The 17,479-nt window shown below is 43.3% G+C and overlaps 1 protein-coding gene and 1 long non-coding RNA gene across 3 annotated transcripts in view; both read right to left on the reverse strand.

Annotated features, from left to right (window-relative positions):
- Nucleotides 1-4,555: 4,555 nt before the first annotated feature.
- LOC107210160 lies at nucleotides 4,556-10,635 on the reverse strand. Its single transcript, XR_001523856.2, has 3 exons — nucleotides 9,959-10,635; nucleotides 6,741-6,859; nucleotides 4,556-4,860 (listed from the first exon to the last, which is right to left on the reverse strand). It is a non-coding gene; the product is annotated as an uncharacterized LOC107210160 (long non-coding RNA).
- Nucleotides 10,636-14,368: 3,733 nt separating this feature from the next.
- The window catches only part of SUCLG2 (succinate-CoA ligase GDP-forming subunit beta), a 109,789-nt gene continuing 106,678 nt past the window's right edge, over nucleotides 14,369-17,479 (reverse strand). For both annotated transcript variants that reach the window (XM_015641105.3, XM_015641104.3), the window contains one exon: nucleotides 14,369-16,381. In XM_015641105.3, the coding sequence (XP_015496591.1) occupies nucleotides 16,266-16,381 (116 nt within the window). In that variant the 3' untranslated portion in view covers nucleotides 14,369-16,265. The remainder of the gene's footprint in view (nucleotides 16,382-17,479) is intronic.

A 17,479-nucleotide genomic window follows, 5' to 3' on the forward strand; every position in this document is an offset into this window, starting at 1 on the left:
GCTCACTCAACCTCCCTGCTGACTTTGTCCCCAGCTGCCTCCTGTCACAGTCCCTGCTCCCAGGGCAGGCTCAATCCCTTTCTGGTAGCCCAACAATCGCCCCAGACCCTTCTGTGGCAGGAAAAGTGATCTCATCCCTTGGGATGAGGCTGAGGAAGGCCAGGAGCTCTGGGTTTACACTGCCCACCCTGACCCAGCTGACCCTCACAGAGCAGGGGAACACACACAGTCTGAACATTTGGACATTTCCACAGAATTTTGCTCCAAGGTAAAAAAACCCAGCTTTTCACACCGTGTTCCCTAATGTGGAAATCAACAGGAAAAAAACAAGCTTCTCTTTTACTGATTCATTTTCCTTGGTGTCGAAGCAGCACAGGGCCACAAGTCAGGAATATTAATGATCTTCTGTCTGGGCTGGGCAGCACTGATGGCTCCTTACTAGCACCAGGGGGGAAGAGAGAATGAGTCTGAGCATTTCCATAGGTCTTTTCCTTCTTTCAACACTCCAAGAGTGACCTCACCTCTCCCCGAATGTCATCAGCTGCAGTTTGTTCTCAGCAAATTGCTTTGCAGTTTAATGAGGGCAATTTCCATGCTTGCTTAGATTTTGCATCTCTTACTGTTGGGGCCAAAATTAATCTGCCCTTCCTCAGGGAAGAATACCTTCTGTACTTCCTCTGGGAAGAATACTTTCTGTCCTCCAGCTGTCCCTGTTCACGTAGAGCTGTCTGCTGAAAGCCCATCTTACCCTTGTGAGATGCAATTGTTCCCAGGAAAGATACAGACTGTTTAAATTGGTCTTTGAAGCCTGGTTCACTTAAGAACTTTGGAAAACTGCTGCCCTAAATCTCACAGCTGGAAGTCATGGATGGGGCTGGGATGGACCCACAGCTGCTTCTTAAAGCAAATTGTAAATACCACAGCCCACTTCAAAATCAAGTCCTGTACATGCCAGAAGTGGTACTGCATTCCATTTATTTTGCTAAAATCTCCAGAGCAGGAAATAGTTATTTTCTACTATAAAATTCAAAATTCTAGTCTGTTTTTTGCAAGCTGCAATTCCCAGCTATTCAAAATCGTGCCTTTTACCCATTTTACTGCAGTATTTTTGTGAGAGTGTGTATACTTGTAAATGCTATACATCATCCAACTCTTCAGATTTGGTTTGGGCTAGAAATTACATGTGCACATAATAAGACATAATCCTGGTTTGAAAGATGCAGACAGATAAAAGGTAGGGTACAAAACTCCAAAGTGGAACTACTGCTTACAGTTTATGTATTTCACACAGGTCCTCCAGAAGCTGGAAATACAAACACCAAACCTGGAGATGACTTTTGAAAACACAGGCCAAAGAGAATGAAGAATTTGCCAGAGACATCCAGAGAATTTGCAAGAGCACCAAGAATGGGAGAAAGATATTGCAAGTGAAATTTAAAATACTTGTCCTAAAACTCTCTGTGGTACGACAATGCACCGCTGATTCTCTGCTTTCTTTCTTAGGTATCTCACTCCAGCTTCTTAAATATCTTTTAGGAACATTAAAAAGAATACAGGTGCTTCTATTTATGAATAAGAAACTTTTTTAGAAGTTCACAAAAACAAGAAAAGCAATGTGTGTTCCCAGGCACAGTAAGATTTCTGAGCAAGCCTTTTTTATTATTCAATTTAAGCACAAATAAAATATATAGCTGTTTCAGATTTGGTTCCTCTCTGGAACATGCCTCGTAGAACAATGTTTCTCTCCCCCTGTAATTCTGACTCCACAACACCAGTTTTATTTGCCAGGCCTGGCAAACAATGATCTATCCATCCATGTCATGCATATTATGTCAAATTTATTACGACAGCTTTCCAGCGTATTTCCAGTCAAGGTTTCATTCTTCTTACAGATTCTGCAAATGAGCAACAGTTTTAGTTACAAATGCCTCCCCATGAGGCAGCACTCCTGACAACAGAACGGAACTTACTGTATTTCTTGCAGAGCTGTGACACCCATACAACCAATCATTGTGACACACTGCTGAGGAGCACTGTTTTGCTCTGTGGTTGATATATTCCCAACTCAAAATGAACAGGAGGAATACTGGGAGTCATTCAAGCCTTGATTAGTACTTGACTGGATCAGGCATACATCTTCATGTCCTGAGAGGAGAAGGCAACCCAAAGAATCAGCTGCCCACAGCCAAGGCCCTGAGCCTTGGGAGAGGTTTGACCACAGGACAAAGGACATCTGTGGAAACATGAATATCAAACATGCACAGAGCAAACCATGGAGCAGAGAGAGCTGCAAGATGTTCTTGACAAATGGTGGCAGTGCTAATGAGTGTCTGGACTAAACAATTCTGTTCCCTTCTTGTTGGAAAGCACTTAGAGCTTTACATTAGCTCTGACCCAGCAAAGCTTTAATGCCTGCTGAGAGTGAGGCTCACGTGCAGGTAGATAAATGAACTGGGGTTTGAGCAGGAAAATGCCCTGTCTGGTTCCTCCCATCTGGGGAAGCACCCAGTGCAGGTGGAATATTATTTTCAATCAGAAATGAAATTCAGTCCCTGCTTTGCAAATTTGCAGCTATGAAAGCTGCAAAGACTAGCTCTGAGATGTGCCAGGAATAAAAGAACTGTTACAGCAGCTCCCCATAACACTTCTTGTTCTTACGTCTTCTGCTCCCTGCTCACAGCACTTTTCCCTTTCTGTGCCCAGGAAACCCTGCCATGGGCTCACCTCTCCTTTGGTTTTGCCTGCAGAGGAGCCTGGAGCCAGCCCTGGCCACTCCTGTCTGTTCAATGCTGCTGGACAGCTGTATCCAGGCACCAGGCAAGGCAAGAAATGTTTGGGAAAAGCTGTTTCTGCTTTTGCTGAAGGATTTCCCAATCCTTTCGACACTGCAAACCTCGCATTCCATGCAAATTGTGACAGCCCTGGAATTTCTGTTGGCAGAGGTACAACAGGGGGCTGAATGCTTAGGAGCATTATTATCCATTCCATTCTCTGCTGCTCTGACAATCTGTGTCTCACAAAGAGAACAGAAATGCTGCATTATCAACATCAGACCCACAGAAGAGGATTAATGTGATTAGTCATAAATGGACCGAGAAAAACTCATTTTGGAGTTTAGAGGAGTTCTGTTGGAGAAGTTGCAAGTGCAAAGATATTGAGCATCCAATAACTATTTAACCTAGTGTGCCAACATTATTCTGCTTTGGAAGTTTATACCAGCAACTGAAAAAAGCTGGATTTAAATAGCTGTCAGAGAAACTGAAAAGGCTTCACAGCTCTAAAGGTTTGAAGAAAATAAATGCAACCACTAAGGGTATTTTTTAAATCATGGAAAAAATGACATTGAATAAGGTAACAATGGTGAATTTCATACAGCAGTAAATAGGAATATCACTCTTCAGCCTTAGGTTTTACAAAAGAAACCAATGTCATTTGACAGATAGCAAGCTGAGGTACAAAGAAATAAAAAGGGGTTTTGTCCTGGTACCCCAGGAGACCGGCTGGGAGCCACGAACAAAAGACAGGTCTCCTGCACAGCGCCCCAGTGCCTTTCTTATGAGCAACACTGCCCATCCACACAGATTTGTGTCTGCTGGTGGTGCCCAGGGACACAGCAGAGCTCAGGTCTGAAGGGGCTGAGCTCCTTCCCTGCCATGGCAGCGGGGTGAGCCCATGAGCTCTGGTCCCACTCCAGCCAGAACCCCCTCGTCAGAGCCAGCAGGATCAGCCACTCAAGGGCTAACAGTGGCCAACTCAGCCACAGAGCAGCACTAGTGCTATCCCCCAATTCTCAGTCATCTCAGGAGCTGGAGCAGGTTTTCAGCTGGCTGGGAGAGCCACTGAGCCCTGTGGATGTGCTCTGAGGGATGCCAGAGCACGGGGAATGTGCACAGCTTTGAAGGGGACTCCCACCAGGTCAGGTCACCCAGCACTAAGCCAGGGATGCAGCTTACCAGAATCAGTTCTACAGCAAAAATAGCACCAGGGTCTAATCCTAAAGCAGCAGTGCTGGGTGACAGCTCTGAGAACCAGGTCCAGGGGGACAAGGTGCTCTTCCAGGCTGGTGCGAGCAATGAACTCCTCTGCAGGTGCTGGTTACGATACAGCTGGAAGTAGGTGAAAGTCTAATAAACCCCTCAGAGATAAAAATGAACTTAAAAAACCCATCAGCACCTCTCCATTGCTGCTCATGGAGCACAACTTCTCCCTTCCATCTTTGCTTACAGCAAAGCACATGCTTAAGTGGTTTCCTGCTGTGGGATGTCTTTGCTGAGCCGGGGTCTGCAGGAGCCATTGATCACTTCCAGGGGTAAACAACCTTGTTTTTCACCAAGCAGAGAGTACATGGACACAAAGATGCAGGCTGTGAGCTAGAGGGTTTTGCAGACAGCTAATTCAGGGAATAACTTTAGTATAAAATTAAAAAGAAAAAAAAAAGGAGGAAAGAAAAATGTTGACTCCACCTCTCTCTGAAATCCCTCGGAACCCAAAAGCTTCTTTTCCAATAAAGGACACAGAGCAGCTTCCAAAATGTAACATCATATGCTCAGTACAATTAATGAATCCAAATTCTTTTTATTGAAACAAAACAACAATAACAGCAAAAAAATGCCAGGAAAAAAAAAAAATAGGCATTGGCCCTACCACTGGAAAACTCATGTTTTGTCATATGAGTCAATCAAAACAAAGACAATATTCCTTTGGTTTCAGTATAAACTGTTATTTCCTAACTTTCAGTGAATAACATCCATTCCAAATGGTCATTTATCTTCAAAAGCAAAAATAAATCTTCAACCACAGTACTTCAACAGGAGATTATTGTCCTCAGAGGGGAAAAATCCAAGTCCCTTTTCCAGTCACCTGTGAGTAAAACAATTTGTTTTCTAATTCTAGAAAGGATACTACTGAGCAGAAGGCTACCTGTGGCTGCCAGATCATGGATTTCCAATGGTTTAGAGTTTTTTCGGTTTTATGTTTGTTTTTTTATTTTCTTTTTGTGTTATCTTTAATTTTGTGGTCTCTAAATGTAGTGTAAAAGATTAACGTTTCTAATTAAAACCCACATTAATGGCAAATTAAATAATCCCATGGTCAGGAATGACTATTAATTTGCTGAATATAACCAGGATCATTCAAAATATTCTCAGTTTCTGAAACAAGGGAGAATTCTTGGCCTTTCACATAATTTGCATCTAATGGGATTTTTCTTTTTTTTTCTTTTTTTTTTTTTTCATTTCTCCAGAGTTTCGTATTTTTGGATATTTCCAAGACTGACCAACATTACCCAAAGTATGAGAACTACAGGAAATAAAGGCCAAGGAAAATCAATTAAATCCATGTTTTCATATAGATTTTTTTCCCCTTCAGCTTCAGTGAAAGCAAGAGATTGACCTCTCACTTTAGCAGCCACTGAGTATTTAAGAGACCATCAGGAATTAAACAAGCCAAGTGCTGTATTTATCCTATAATTAAAAGCTGCCCTTCCCAGAGGGCACTCCCTTCCCACTCCCTTGAACACGGAATTTTTTTTCAAAATATATATCTTTATGTTATTTTCTCTTAAATCTCCTTTAAACTGTCCCCATCTGTCACTGGGTGCAAGTCACTCACACTCTAGGCAAAGGATGTAGCTGTGTTTTGGTTATTATCCCTTGTTACACCAAAATTGCAATGGGATTAAACAGCAAAACACTGTGATTTTCTATTTCACATAGAAATTGGAACCTATGCTTTTGGAAATTAGAATCACAGCATTATGGACAGGAACTTGGCTGACGTATTCTTCTTGTTGGTGCCACCTCTGCTTTTCTCTAGTGGAGGTGGGGCAAATATGGAAATCAGAAAAAAAAAAAAAGCCAAAAATAGTAAAAAGAGGAAAAAAATAAATCTCAGGTTTCTTGAAATAGATTCTGCCTTGCTTTGGGCTGGTTTTGATTGGCTTCTGTATAATTAGCTCTTGCTCACAGTTTCTGTGATAATTGCTCTCTCTATTAATTGAGCATATATTGTACTCCATGCAGTCAGCAAGTGATGAAGCTGTCAGTATTTTGTTAGCTATTACACTCCCTGATTCTTATGGGCTGTTTGATATTGGTAACAAATTAGCCAATTTATACGTCATAAATAAGATTCAAAAGCCCTGCTTTCAAAAGGCCCTCAGCTGGAGAGAAAAATACTGTTATCTTGGTTGACAAAATGCTTGTACTAAGATTCCAAGTGCCTTTTGGCAGGAATTCATCAGAGCAGATGTATTCCTTCTATCAGGAACCATTTGGTTCAATTATTCTTAATGTTTAATGGCAGAATAATTGAACCAAATGGTAATATATACCCCCATAAAATACTTTCATCAAATGCTTTAATTGCTGGTTCTCTATAACTGCAGTGTCTGAGCACTTTATTCTGCTTATTGACACTTGACAGACCATGATGTTAATACATTACTTTCATAAATCTCTTGATGAGCTTTATCAGAGGTGAGCACTAAACCCATGCAAACAGGTTCTCCACTGGTAAATGGGCTGGGGAACTGGAACAAACAAGGGGAAAGGCAAAGTGACACAAAGCTGCTTCCTCACAATCCCTCACAATCCCAGGCACTCCCGTGCAGCCACCCTGCAGGAGGAGCAAGGGTGAGGGTGGCCATGCCTGTTCTGTGCTTTCAAAACCTGTTCCAGACATATCCCCCCTAGCTAGCATTTTGGTCTAAATGGCAAAGCAGTTTCTTGTTTTCTACTTACCAGCCATTGAAGTGCTTGCGCTCACAAAGTTCTTTCTTGGGCTAAATCTCCCAAAATCCACAAGAGCTGTGACAGTAATAATGTGGGGTCTGACCCGCACTCCATGGAATTGGCAGAGGCTGAGGATGAAAACAATGGTTCAACACACTCCTGACCCTCCCTTGGCAACCTGGAATGCCCAGACAAAAACAGGAGGATGCCAGGAGATGGGGTGAGCAGGAGGGAGATGCAGAGCCAGGGGAGAAGTTGCAGGGAGGGGGTGGATGACTGTTTGCACTCCCTGCTGGATGCAGGGAATAAACATCTGTAAGTAAGGAATAATTGGAAATAATAGAAATGAATGGTTTACAGGTCAGGGGGAAGACTTATAAAGCAGAGGGGGATCTCTGGTTCCCCAAGGCACTGCCTGGCTCTAGTGTTGCATGTTTGGTTACTGCTGGGTACAGTGATGGTCACTGACCAGGGCTCCTTGCTGCCAGGCAAAGGAGGCAACAACCCAGGTATTGTGCACAGAAATTGCCAGAAGACAGTGAGGAGATGAAGCCACCTTCTCTGCTTCTGGGAAATTCCCAGGCTGTCAATAGCAACAGATTTCAATATTAAACTGAGGTCAGGGAAAAGCACAGAAACGCCTGCCAGTGTTACTGATTCATGTCCTGACCTCCCCACCACCAAGAACAATGCAGGTACTGGACCTGGACACTCTGTGACACCCCAGAGAGCACCCAGGAGGACAGAGCAGCAGAGGGAACAGCAAGAAAAGTGAGTCCCTCCTAGGTCCCCAAAGAGCCCCACTCTGCTGAGACACCTGCTTTAACTGCAGACACCGAGCTAACACCACAAAATCCCTTGTGGAGAATTCTGCTGGGATTCTCAGAGGATTATACAGAGCAGAAGGAATGGGGAAGAGATGCAATTTTAAAGCTTCTCAATTAGTTTCTAATTGCTGGCATCCAGCCAGTCTGGAGATGCAGGGAACGGAGGGGAACCAAAGTGCCACAGCAATTGCGTCCAGCCCAGTGCTCCCCCAGTGATCCTCCAGCAGATCAGAACCACCAGGGCTGCGAGGGCAGCCTTCACCCTGCACTCTTACATGTGCTTTAGGCCTGAGAAATGAAACATCACAGTATTTTGGACATATTTACTATTTTGTTTTTACCAATCTGGGTTTTTTTTCCTTTTTCTAGGTAAAGACAGAATTGAATGAAGACTGAAGGGGTGGAGTCTGTGGAAAAATCCTTCCCACTGAAGTTTTCATCATGCTATGGCATTTATGTATATACAAGAAAAAGCCCCTTCCAGTGCCTAAAGGAGGCTACAGGAAAGATAAGTGGGACTAATCATCAGGAAGTGTAGATTTTAAACAGAAGAATCTAAATTTAGATCAGATACTGGGAAGAAAATCTTCCCTGTGAGGTTGGTGAGGCCCTGGCACAGGTTGCCCTGAGAAGCTGTGGCTGCCCCATCCCTGGAAGTGTTCAAGGCCAGGCTGGATGATGCTTTGAGCAACCCGGGATAGTGGAAGGTGGTTGGCAGGGAAGGTTTGACTGGATGATCTTTGAAGGTTCTTTCCAGGCCAAATAATTTTGTGATTCTGTGAATGGGAATTATTGCAAACCATTAAAGCACCACCTGCTCCTGAACTGCCAAATGAATGTTTCATTGTGATCCACATATTCTGAGTTAGGGATGGGGATCCTGGGACACCATAGGCAAGCTGCACAGCTCTGTCCTGAAGGCTGGAAGTGATACACACACTTTCTGAACCACCTGCCTTTAATACCCATGTTAGAAGGGACTCCAACACAGAGTGTGTGGTTGTTACACCAGTAAGAGCCAGCAGAACAAAAGGAACCCTACATACAAGTCCTGCAAACGTGAGCTTTCCAGCTGGTGCTGCATTTTCAGATCTTTGAAAGATCTGGAAACAACTGGGGAAGAACTTCAGCTGTGAAGTGAAAAAGCTCAAGCTCAATCATTAAACCTGGAAATCAACTGTCAGAAGGAGGCACTGCTCTGGCAGGTGCCTCTGTGTCCTTTCAAAGGGAGCCCTTTTCAAAGGGCAGCCTCATGACACGGAGATGGGAATTTCCCAACATGAAAATCCAATGCAGCTGTCATGCAGAACAAGCCAGGCTCAGCAGATGGAGCATGACAGTGAGAATCCTTCAGGTCTGAGAGCAGGAATTTCTGCAATGAATATGATGCAGATGATAGTGGGGAGAAAATATCAAGATGGCTTTCTGTTAAGGAAATCAATAGGATTGGAGCTTCAGGGCTGAGTTGGGAACATGGAGGACTGACATTGATGCTTTGCTGTTGCTCACAACAGTTTTGTCTTGATGAGGAAGAACTCTGAGCATTCTGAACACTGGAATGAAAACAGCAATGTCCTGCTCCCACCATGGCAAACACAGAAAAAAAGACTCATTCTTTTGCAAGTGACATTCTGCACGTCTGAGAAAATTTACTTTCTGCTCTGAGGATTCTCTGAAGCGAATGTAAGGACTGACTGACAGATGTTCAGTGGACAAGCTGTGGAGGTGTGTTATGTCAAGCATTCCACCAGGGCTACAAGACAATAGGTATGCAAAATTAAATGCAAAATTATGTATTGCTTAATTTTTCCTGTGTTTTGCACATACTTGTTTAGAGCACAGCTCAAAAGGGATTAACATCCTCATATGACATTCCTCCTGCTGTACAATATGGAAAAAATCACTTGGGAAAACAGCAGAAAAAGGCTCTGGCACTGAGGGTTTTCCAGCACTTCAGGAACACAAGATTTAGGCTGAGCAGTGCTAATCAATGAAGCTGAACTTCAGTGAATGAGCAGGATTAAGTCCAAGAGAAATATTGGGAGTTTGTCTGACTTTGTATTAATACTGGATTATTTGGGCAAGCTCTAATAATTTCTGTTGACATCAGAAAGGAATGCTGCAACCAGAATTCCTAAAAGGGCCTTCTTCCCATGTCTGCCTCAGAAAGAGAAAAAACAAAAGGGCCAGAGAGAAAATCACCCCACCCACTTCACTGTAAGGAAAAAAGGGAGGGACAAGTCCACAGCTCGTCTTGCCCAAATATCTCCAGGAGCTCCTTGCACAGAGCTGCCAACACCAGGCCGCTTCCCTGGCATCCATTTCAGGGACAAGTCAGGACAACCTATGCAGGGCCAGAGGATTTTAGACATCTGTTGATGACAAAGAAAAAATTCATACCTTCCTGGGAAAGTCTGAGCTTGTCTGAGCACGGTGCAGAGGCCACAAGGGCAGGCCAGCGCTGCTCTGCGTTCCCCACACGCAGCCCACCTCCCTCAGCGCTGGTGCCAGAGGCAGGACGAGCCTTTGCTGCTCCGTGCTGGGCTCCTGTTGAGGGCAGCAGTCCCTCCCCAGCTGCAGGGGGCTCTTTGCTCAGCACTGGCTCCCCCCCAGCCCAGGATATTACAGTGACGGGGGATCAGCTCCACGCTGCTGCCAATCCCCCTGGAACGAGGCCCCTGGCCCCTCACGGCTGGGCCTCAAGGCCGGTTTTGCTAAGCAGGCAGCCAGGTAAGGCAGGGCAGCAAATGCCCTTTGCTTGCTCAGCTGTGCTGCCTCCAGGGTCAGGGTTTTGAGTGGAAGCTCAAGGAAGGAGAGTTGTTATGGGGGTTGAGCTGCTGAGTGCTGGCCCACGCTCGGTCACAAAGACAAACAGCAGTGCCCCTGAGCTAAATGGCATTTCCTACCTCCCCCTTTACTGACCCCACCGTGAAACAAAGGAGCAACACCCCTCCTAAGGACTTGCTGCAATGCCCTTTCTTGCCTGTTATTTTTTGTTTCTGTTTTGGAGCAGCAGTCGGCACCTAGCTCTAAAGAGGCTGCCACATGCAATTACAGAGGGAAGGTCTTGAAGGACACAGTGCTGAAGCAGAGAGACATTTGAAATAAACTTTAAGGGAAGAGCTTTGTTTAGCTGCATGGCCTTTGGCTGCCCTGTAATTCTTTATGTCGATTATAATAGAAAGATCAAATTTCTCATTTCCTCACCTCTGTATCTAGAGAAATGCAAAATTCCTTACACTTGATCTCTCTGAGCCCTCCTTTCCCAGATTTGCTTACCAATACTTTGTCACTGTCACCTCCTTGATGATGACCTGCTTGCATTCATCCGTGCATTCAGAAGAGTTGCTCTGGTAAATACAAAGGTCCCAGTTTCCAAATCCCATCATGCTGCACATCCCAACAGCACTTAATTCATGGAGCAACCTATTTCTGTCAGATGCTTCCTTCTCTCCAGGCTTGGCTATCTCTGTTAGATTTCATTAAAAATTAGCACAGATTTAATTGTGAATTGAGGGCCAGGCTATTCCCCCATCTTTGAAAACAAAAGGAGGTCCAGAATGAGGCATCTTCTGTACCAGGGAATATTATCCTCATGGCATTGCTCTTACTTTCTCCTTCTTGATGATGTGTGAGGGCTCCAAGGCCGCAGCAGGGCAGATGTGGGAATCCATCACAATTCCAGTGTGGAGGATTTTCCTTGCAGGCAGAGCGAGGTACAGCAGGCATGAGAAGCAGAGCCCTTCCCAAGGCCCAGTGAGGATCCTGCTGCCATCTCTGGGAGCTCCTTGGCTTTCTGCCCTCTGCCTGCCCATCAAGGTAGATGAAAGAAAGGCTTATGAAAGAGAATGTGGCAGGGGGAACTCAGTGGAAGCAGCCTGTGTCTGTCTATCCACACACCAGAATGGACACAGGTCCTGCCTCCAGCCTGACACTCATCCAAGAGACACAGAAACCCTTTTCCCTCTTCAGTGCTCTCAGTCCTGTAGAAGAGGACATGGGGAGCACCCCGTGCTGTGCAATGGTCCCTGTCCCTACACTACTCAGCACCCACCATGGGCAAAACAGAAATGCCAAAGGCCAAATTCACATATGCACCAGAGATTCTTCTGCAATCTGCTACCAGGTCCTGGATAAGTCAAATCTTACCCCACAGCAGCTATCTCTGAGGAGTAACACACAATAATCCATGTATACTTTCATTTTTAATCTTTAGCTGGTACTTTGTGAGACTGAACAAAGACAGACGTGTTGAGGATTCTACCAAGGATGCATCTGTCTCCAGATGAAAGGATCCTGACATCAAGCTGACTGCAGCTGGGCTGGAAAAAGTTTTAAATCACTGCGATCAACACAAGTTTTGCACCAAAGTACAAATACACAAGCCATGATTTCCTCTGGGTGACAGGCAAATCCTGTTATTCTACTTATGAATGGGCCTCATTAAGTAGGAAAAAAATAGTTGGTGCAACCTGTTCCTTTTTAAATTAAATGTATTAAAGTTGATAGATACCCCTAATTCTCTGTTCAGCCCTTTATGCATTGCAATAACACTGCTCCCATTGTTAGGGAAAGTCTTGAGTTTGCATAATCTGCTTTTCATTTCCCTGGCAGCTGCAGATCATTCTTGGTGACTAAATTAAAAACATTTTCTTTCAAGAATCCACCAGATCTGTCTTCCTTTTTCCTCCCTCTACCTACAAGTTAGGAGAAAAAAAGAAAACAAAACCTTCCCAACAAGCATTAAATCCTATCAAATCAGGCTGGAAGGTCACCTCATCCATCCCTCTGCCCTGAGGCAAGAATCAACTCTCCTTAGGCCATCCCTGACAGATGCTCACCTAACTCTAAAAAACATCCATTGCTGATTTCACAGCCCATGCCTACAAGTCTGACCTCAGTGTCCCTTACCAGAGCCAAAGCTCCTCACTGCTTGTCCTGTCCACTCTGAACTGGAGGAGACAATTTCTCCTTGCAGGGATGACTGCTCCTCACTTTGAAACAGACCTTAACATGGGTGCCAAGCTTTCCCCTCCTCTCATTTATTCCAAAGATGTCTTTCTACAGCCTCAAAAGCTCAGCCCTGTCTCAGAGCACCCCAGAATAGGCAAGTCAAACACTCCTCAGCTCATTCCTGCTCCTACTTTAATTCCTGTCCCACACAAATGAGTGTGGAGCTCGAGCTCTTTGCCTTTGGGGACAGCAGTGGCACTGAGAGGATTCCAGGATGGTTTTCAGGCTGGTGTGCACCACCTGCACCCTGCCACTGGTGCCAGACAGGCTGAGCAGAGCCTGCCCAGCTCCCAGCTGGCTGCTCACACAGCTCCTGCAGCCCCAGCCCAGCCACACAAACCCAGCAAAACCCAGTGCCAAGGGCTCAGCCAGTTTTGAGGACAGCACCACAGCAGTGAGGAAACACAGGGAGTGAGCTGAGTGTGGGGAGAAGTGGGGAAATATCCCAGTAAGTTTAGAAGAGGTAGGGGAAAGAAGCTAGATGATAAATTGAAATGTGCAATGACCTTCTTTGCCCCTCTTCAGCCGTGCTAGAGCTGACCTTGACTACAACACACTCCAATTAATTTCCTGAAAGGCAGCAGAAAGAAAAACAAGGAATGAAATCTCACAGTTAGCTGAGGCTTACAGCAGCAGAGAACTGGCATTCTACACGCCATGTAATAAAGCCCTAAGCTTTGAAAGCTTGGGGATTTCTATAAGTTGAGAGTTTTTGCTCTAGGACACAGTTTGGCCACAGATTTCCTGGCTCCCCTAGCCCAGTGAGGCTGCTCAGTCCTGTGTTTTGGGCCACCCTTAGGACACCCAGCCAGTCCTGGGCTCAGCTCCCAGCACGGGGGAAGCCTCAGGCCAGCCTGACCCAGAAGAAGCAGAGGATGTTATTGTAGGTGCTGAAACCTCAGGTCATGGGCAGAGCTCAGCTCGGAGGGCAGGGCAGAGAGCCCTGCTTGGCATCTCCTGTGGTGACTGATTTGCAGTGCCATGCTGTTCCAATCACAGCAATTCTGAGTGACACCAGCTGCTCTGCCCGATGCAGGGAGGCACAGCCCTGACAAACAGGGGAGTAAGTGCTCCTTAAGGACATTGCTGCAGAACTCCCAGCTGTTACACTTCTGCTGTGAGAATTTAAAGGCATCTTGTTAAAGATGTAACACAATGTCAGCATTAACAGTTTCCTCCTGTTTTGCCTTCCAAAGTGTCCCGTCCTACAGAGTTTTATTAATACAGGTTGAAATTTCCAGATTTAAAGGCTAATTAAATCCCACTTAAAGCTTTCACAGAGGGAATTAGCTGGAACTTACCCACTGCTTATGCTGCTGTTTGGTTTGTGTGGGGAATATGCAACAAAAAATGCCTTTCCTGGGGAGACCAAACCCAACTTTGCACATTTGCACATGGAGAGAAATGATCCATACAAATAAAACATCACCACAGTGGGCCTCTGGTTACAGTGCACAGTGCCTGTGAAACACCAAATTTTCAAAGATATCAAACCAGAGCTTAGGGAATTTTCCATATTACATCTGAAAAAATTAAAATTGTACTGTTCCATTCTGTATATGGCTTAAGAGGAATAAAACTTGTATGTACTGTCATTGGCATACATATAAGAAAAGATATATAGGGATAAAATGATTTACATTTTTAGGTAAAAGGCAAATATATTGGAGTATAGCAGTATCACCCAATTGAAACTAAATTCCAATGCATATGATTTCACCCACCTGTCAAAAAATGCTGAATGGAAGAGCACAGGCAAATTAAACATTTTCTATTTTACAGTAAGAACAAAATCAATAAACTTGTTCATTTTTACATTTATTTGACAAAATGGTGTACACAGTATTAACCTTTGCAAAATAATAATTGTGTACACACAGTGGATGGTTTTGAGACCAGAGTTAGAGACACAGTGTGTGACAGCATTGCACAAACAGTTCTTCCACAGAATCTTATCTTTCCAGTATTAAAATATATAAAATAGAATGTGACTCTTTTATTTATTGTGGTGAGGTAAACATTTCTTCCTTCCGAGCAGTGTGGCTTTTATGCACCTTCAAGAAAGCTGCTAACGATATCCTTCTCCTTCATTCTGTCAATAACTACAGACATAGTGGCATATTTATTGCTGTTCTAATGGTCACATTTTTTTTCCTTGAGCAATATGTAGAGAAAGGAATGGAGAAGGAAAAACCTGCAGGAATTGATGATAGCAACCTATCTGCACTATTTGTGTCAAGAGCCAAAGATTAGTGCAGATAATTTATTTTGAATGTGACAGTTTTAATGGAAATGTCAAGAAAAATTTATTTACATTTTTCTAAGCAGAACATGGTATTGATTAGAGCTGCTCAAAAATCACAATTAGGAATTTATTTCACAAATTTTTATATCTCTGCCCTTTTACAATTCCAGATCATAATATCCCCTCATTTGTTCACTGTTCAAATTTATTGACGATTTTCAGCACATAATTCCTGGGCAGAGTGAGATTTGTATGAAGTTCTTTAGTTACACAAGATATTTAGTATTGCCTTCTGTTCCCTGAATGAATGATTTGTGTAACTAACAGCTTGAATTTTGACTGCTACAAAAGAATATATAATCAAAATGAATCTTGGTCAATATCTGAGTACTGAAACTTAGGGATTTTTTTCCTTATACATATTTTACTGATGCCTGTGAAGTCAAATACTTTAAAAATTGAGAAGTTCATTTGTGCTTTATTCCCAATAAATTAGAAATGGTTGTTGGAATTTAAATCAGATGAACAATTCTGCATGCTCCTGAGAGAAAACTGCTTAAGTTTCTCATCTTACTTTAGAACCTCACAGCAGTGACATTCTCACAAAAGAGGTTATTTTAAAAAAGTTAGCAGCCATTTCTTTAGTGGCAGAAACATCCTCCTGGAGCCCCTGTATGGCATTGCTACACCTGGAAATACAGCAGGGCATTTCCAAAAACTAGAAAAGAAATGAATCACATTTCAGTGGTTTATAGGCACGGTAAGAGTGGGAGTTCCTTTCACTACCAACTACTCAATGCCTTTTCCTAATGTGAGGTATCCATTGGCATCAACAAAAGAGAATCATCTTAAGGCAAAGCCAGTGATTTCCAAAAAAAGAAAATAAACATCATTCATTTGAATAAAAATAGGATTGTAAGCACAGCTTTTTACATTATTGTAAAAGTTCATAGAAAATATAAACCCACTGTTAGTTTGCTCTTTACAATATAAAAACACGAAAGAAAATATTGTGAAATGGGTGACCTGAAAGTATTTGATTAAAGAACAATTCTGTTGACAAAGGTCAATTATTACTTATTTTGTCTTATCATGAGTTTATCAGTGACAATTCTGGAGGGAGAGACAAAAAAGAGCTGAAGTATTACTTATTACAGTTGTGAATAACAAAATTACCCAACTTAGATAAAGACATACAAACTTCTGAAGATTGTAGCTGCAAAATTTCTGAAGCCCCACTTGCAAGCCTATGGCCTGGGTTGGCCACGTGTCTCCAATTGTTATTTATTTTATTAGATGACAATAATTGATATTATTGTATTATTATATCAATTATTGTCATCCAAGCCTGATGACTGCTTAGGAGAACTCCATTAATCCTCTGGAACAGCAGGAGGAATGATGCCTTGTGAGACACAAGTACTTTCCATGAGAATAATCTTCAAGGTGTTATTTTTTGGCCACACTTGCCACTGCCTTCTTTGCTGCATCCTCAAGGTCATTGGCAGATGTGATGGGGAGTCCACTTTCACTCAGAATACGCTGGGCTTCTTGGACATTTGTTCCTAAAAAAGAACACTGACTATAATTAGTAATTAATATTAATGAATAAATGAACATCTAGCACATCTCTGAAAAATCAGGTAATGCCTCAAACTACACATCAATTCAGTTTAGCAACAGATTAAATGAGTGCCTTAGACTCAGCTGAGAAGGAGCTCTTAATTCTAGAGACAATTGTGACAGATAATGCAATCTGATAATGGCACTTGTGTGCACAACAGGGGCTTTGTGAAGATTGGAGGGTCAATGCAGCATCCCCCAGAGTCAGCAGGGACATCCAGCAAGAGCACTGGATAATGGACCACGTACCAGGCTCTTTTTAAGGCATTTATTAGCCACAATCAGCTACAGCTAATCAGTGAGTCAACAATAACTAAAATTCACATGTGATAACTGAAAGCTGCAAAATGGGCTGTTGAAAGGCAAAGATTTGGGTAATCCTCAAAATTTATTTGGGGTTAAGTTGGTCCTGAATATGCTTTTGCATTTTTACTAAAAACAGGGAATACCAAGGCCTCTGAAGTATTCAGCATGACACCAATCCCTCCTCTGCTGCTGCATTAAATTATTGTAATCACAGAAACATTTAGGTTGGAAAAGTCCCTTATGATCTCTGAGTATGACTGGAAACCCAGCACTGCCACCATCAATAAACCACGTCCCTGAGTGCCACATCCACCCCAGCTCAAGGAGAATATGTGATTACACAGCACAAGGGCTCCACTTTGTATGGAAAAAGCTCAACCTCAGTCAATAGACTAAAGCACAGGAAAGGAAAAAAATCCAAAACTGGAAAAGATAAATTTCAGGAAAATACATTTTCCCCACTTTTCATACTTTTCTAAAAGACAAGAGCATCACCTTCCCATTTAGTCAATCTCATTCTTTTTGGAAAAGTAAGACTAACAGAAAATCTGAATTCTCCAGAGCTTTCTTCAGCAAAACCAAGTGACACTTTTGATCACTGCTATGCTCTGCACCACAGAAGAACCTGGAGTCAGTCATCCTACTGAGGAAGCAGAATCCACACTTTGGGATCACACAGTAGTCACAAGCACAAGCACCCCGAGCTGATCCTCTTTAGAATCATTTCTATCCTC

Source organism: Parus major, chromosome 12, assembly GCF_001522545.3.
Source record: "Parus major isolate Abel chromosome 12, Parus_major1.1, whole genome shotgun sequence".
NCBI classification, from domain to species: domain Eukaryota; kingdom Metazoa; phylum Chordata; class Aves; order Passeriformes; family Paridae; genus Parus; species Parus major.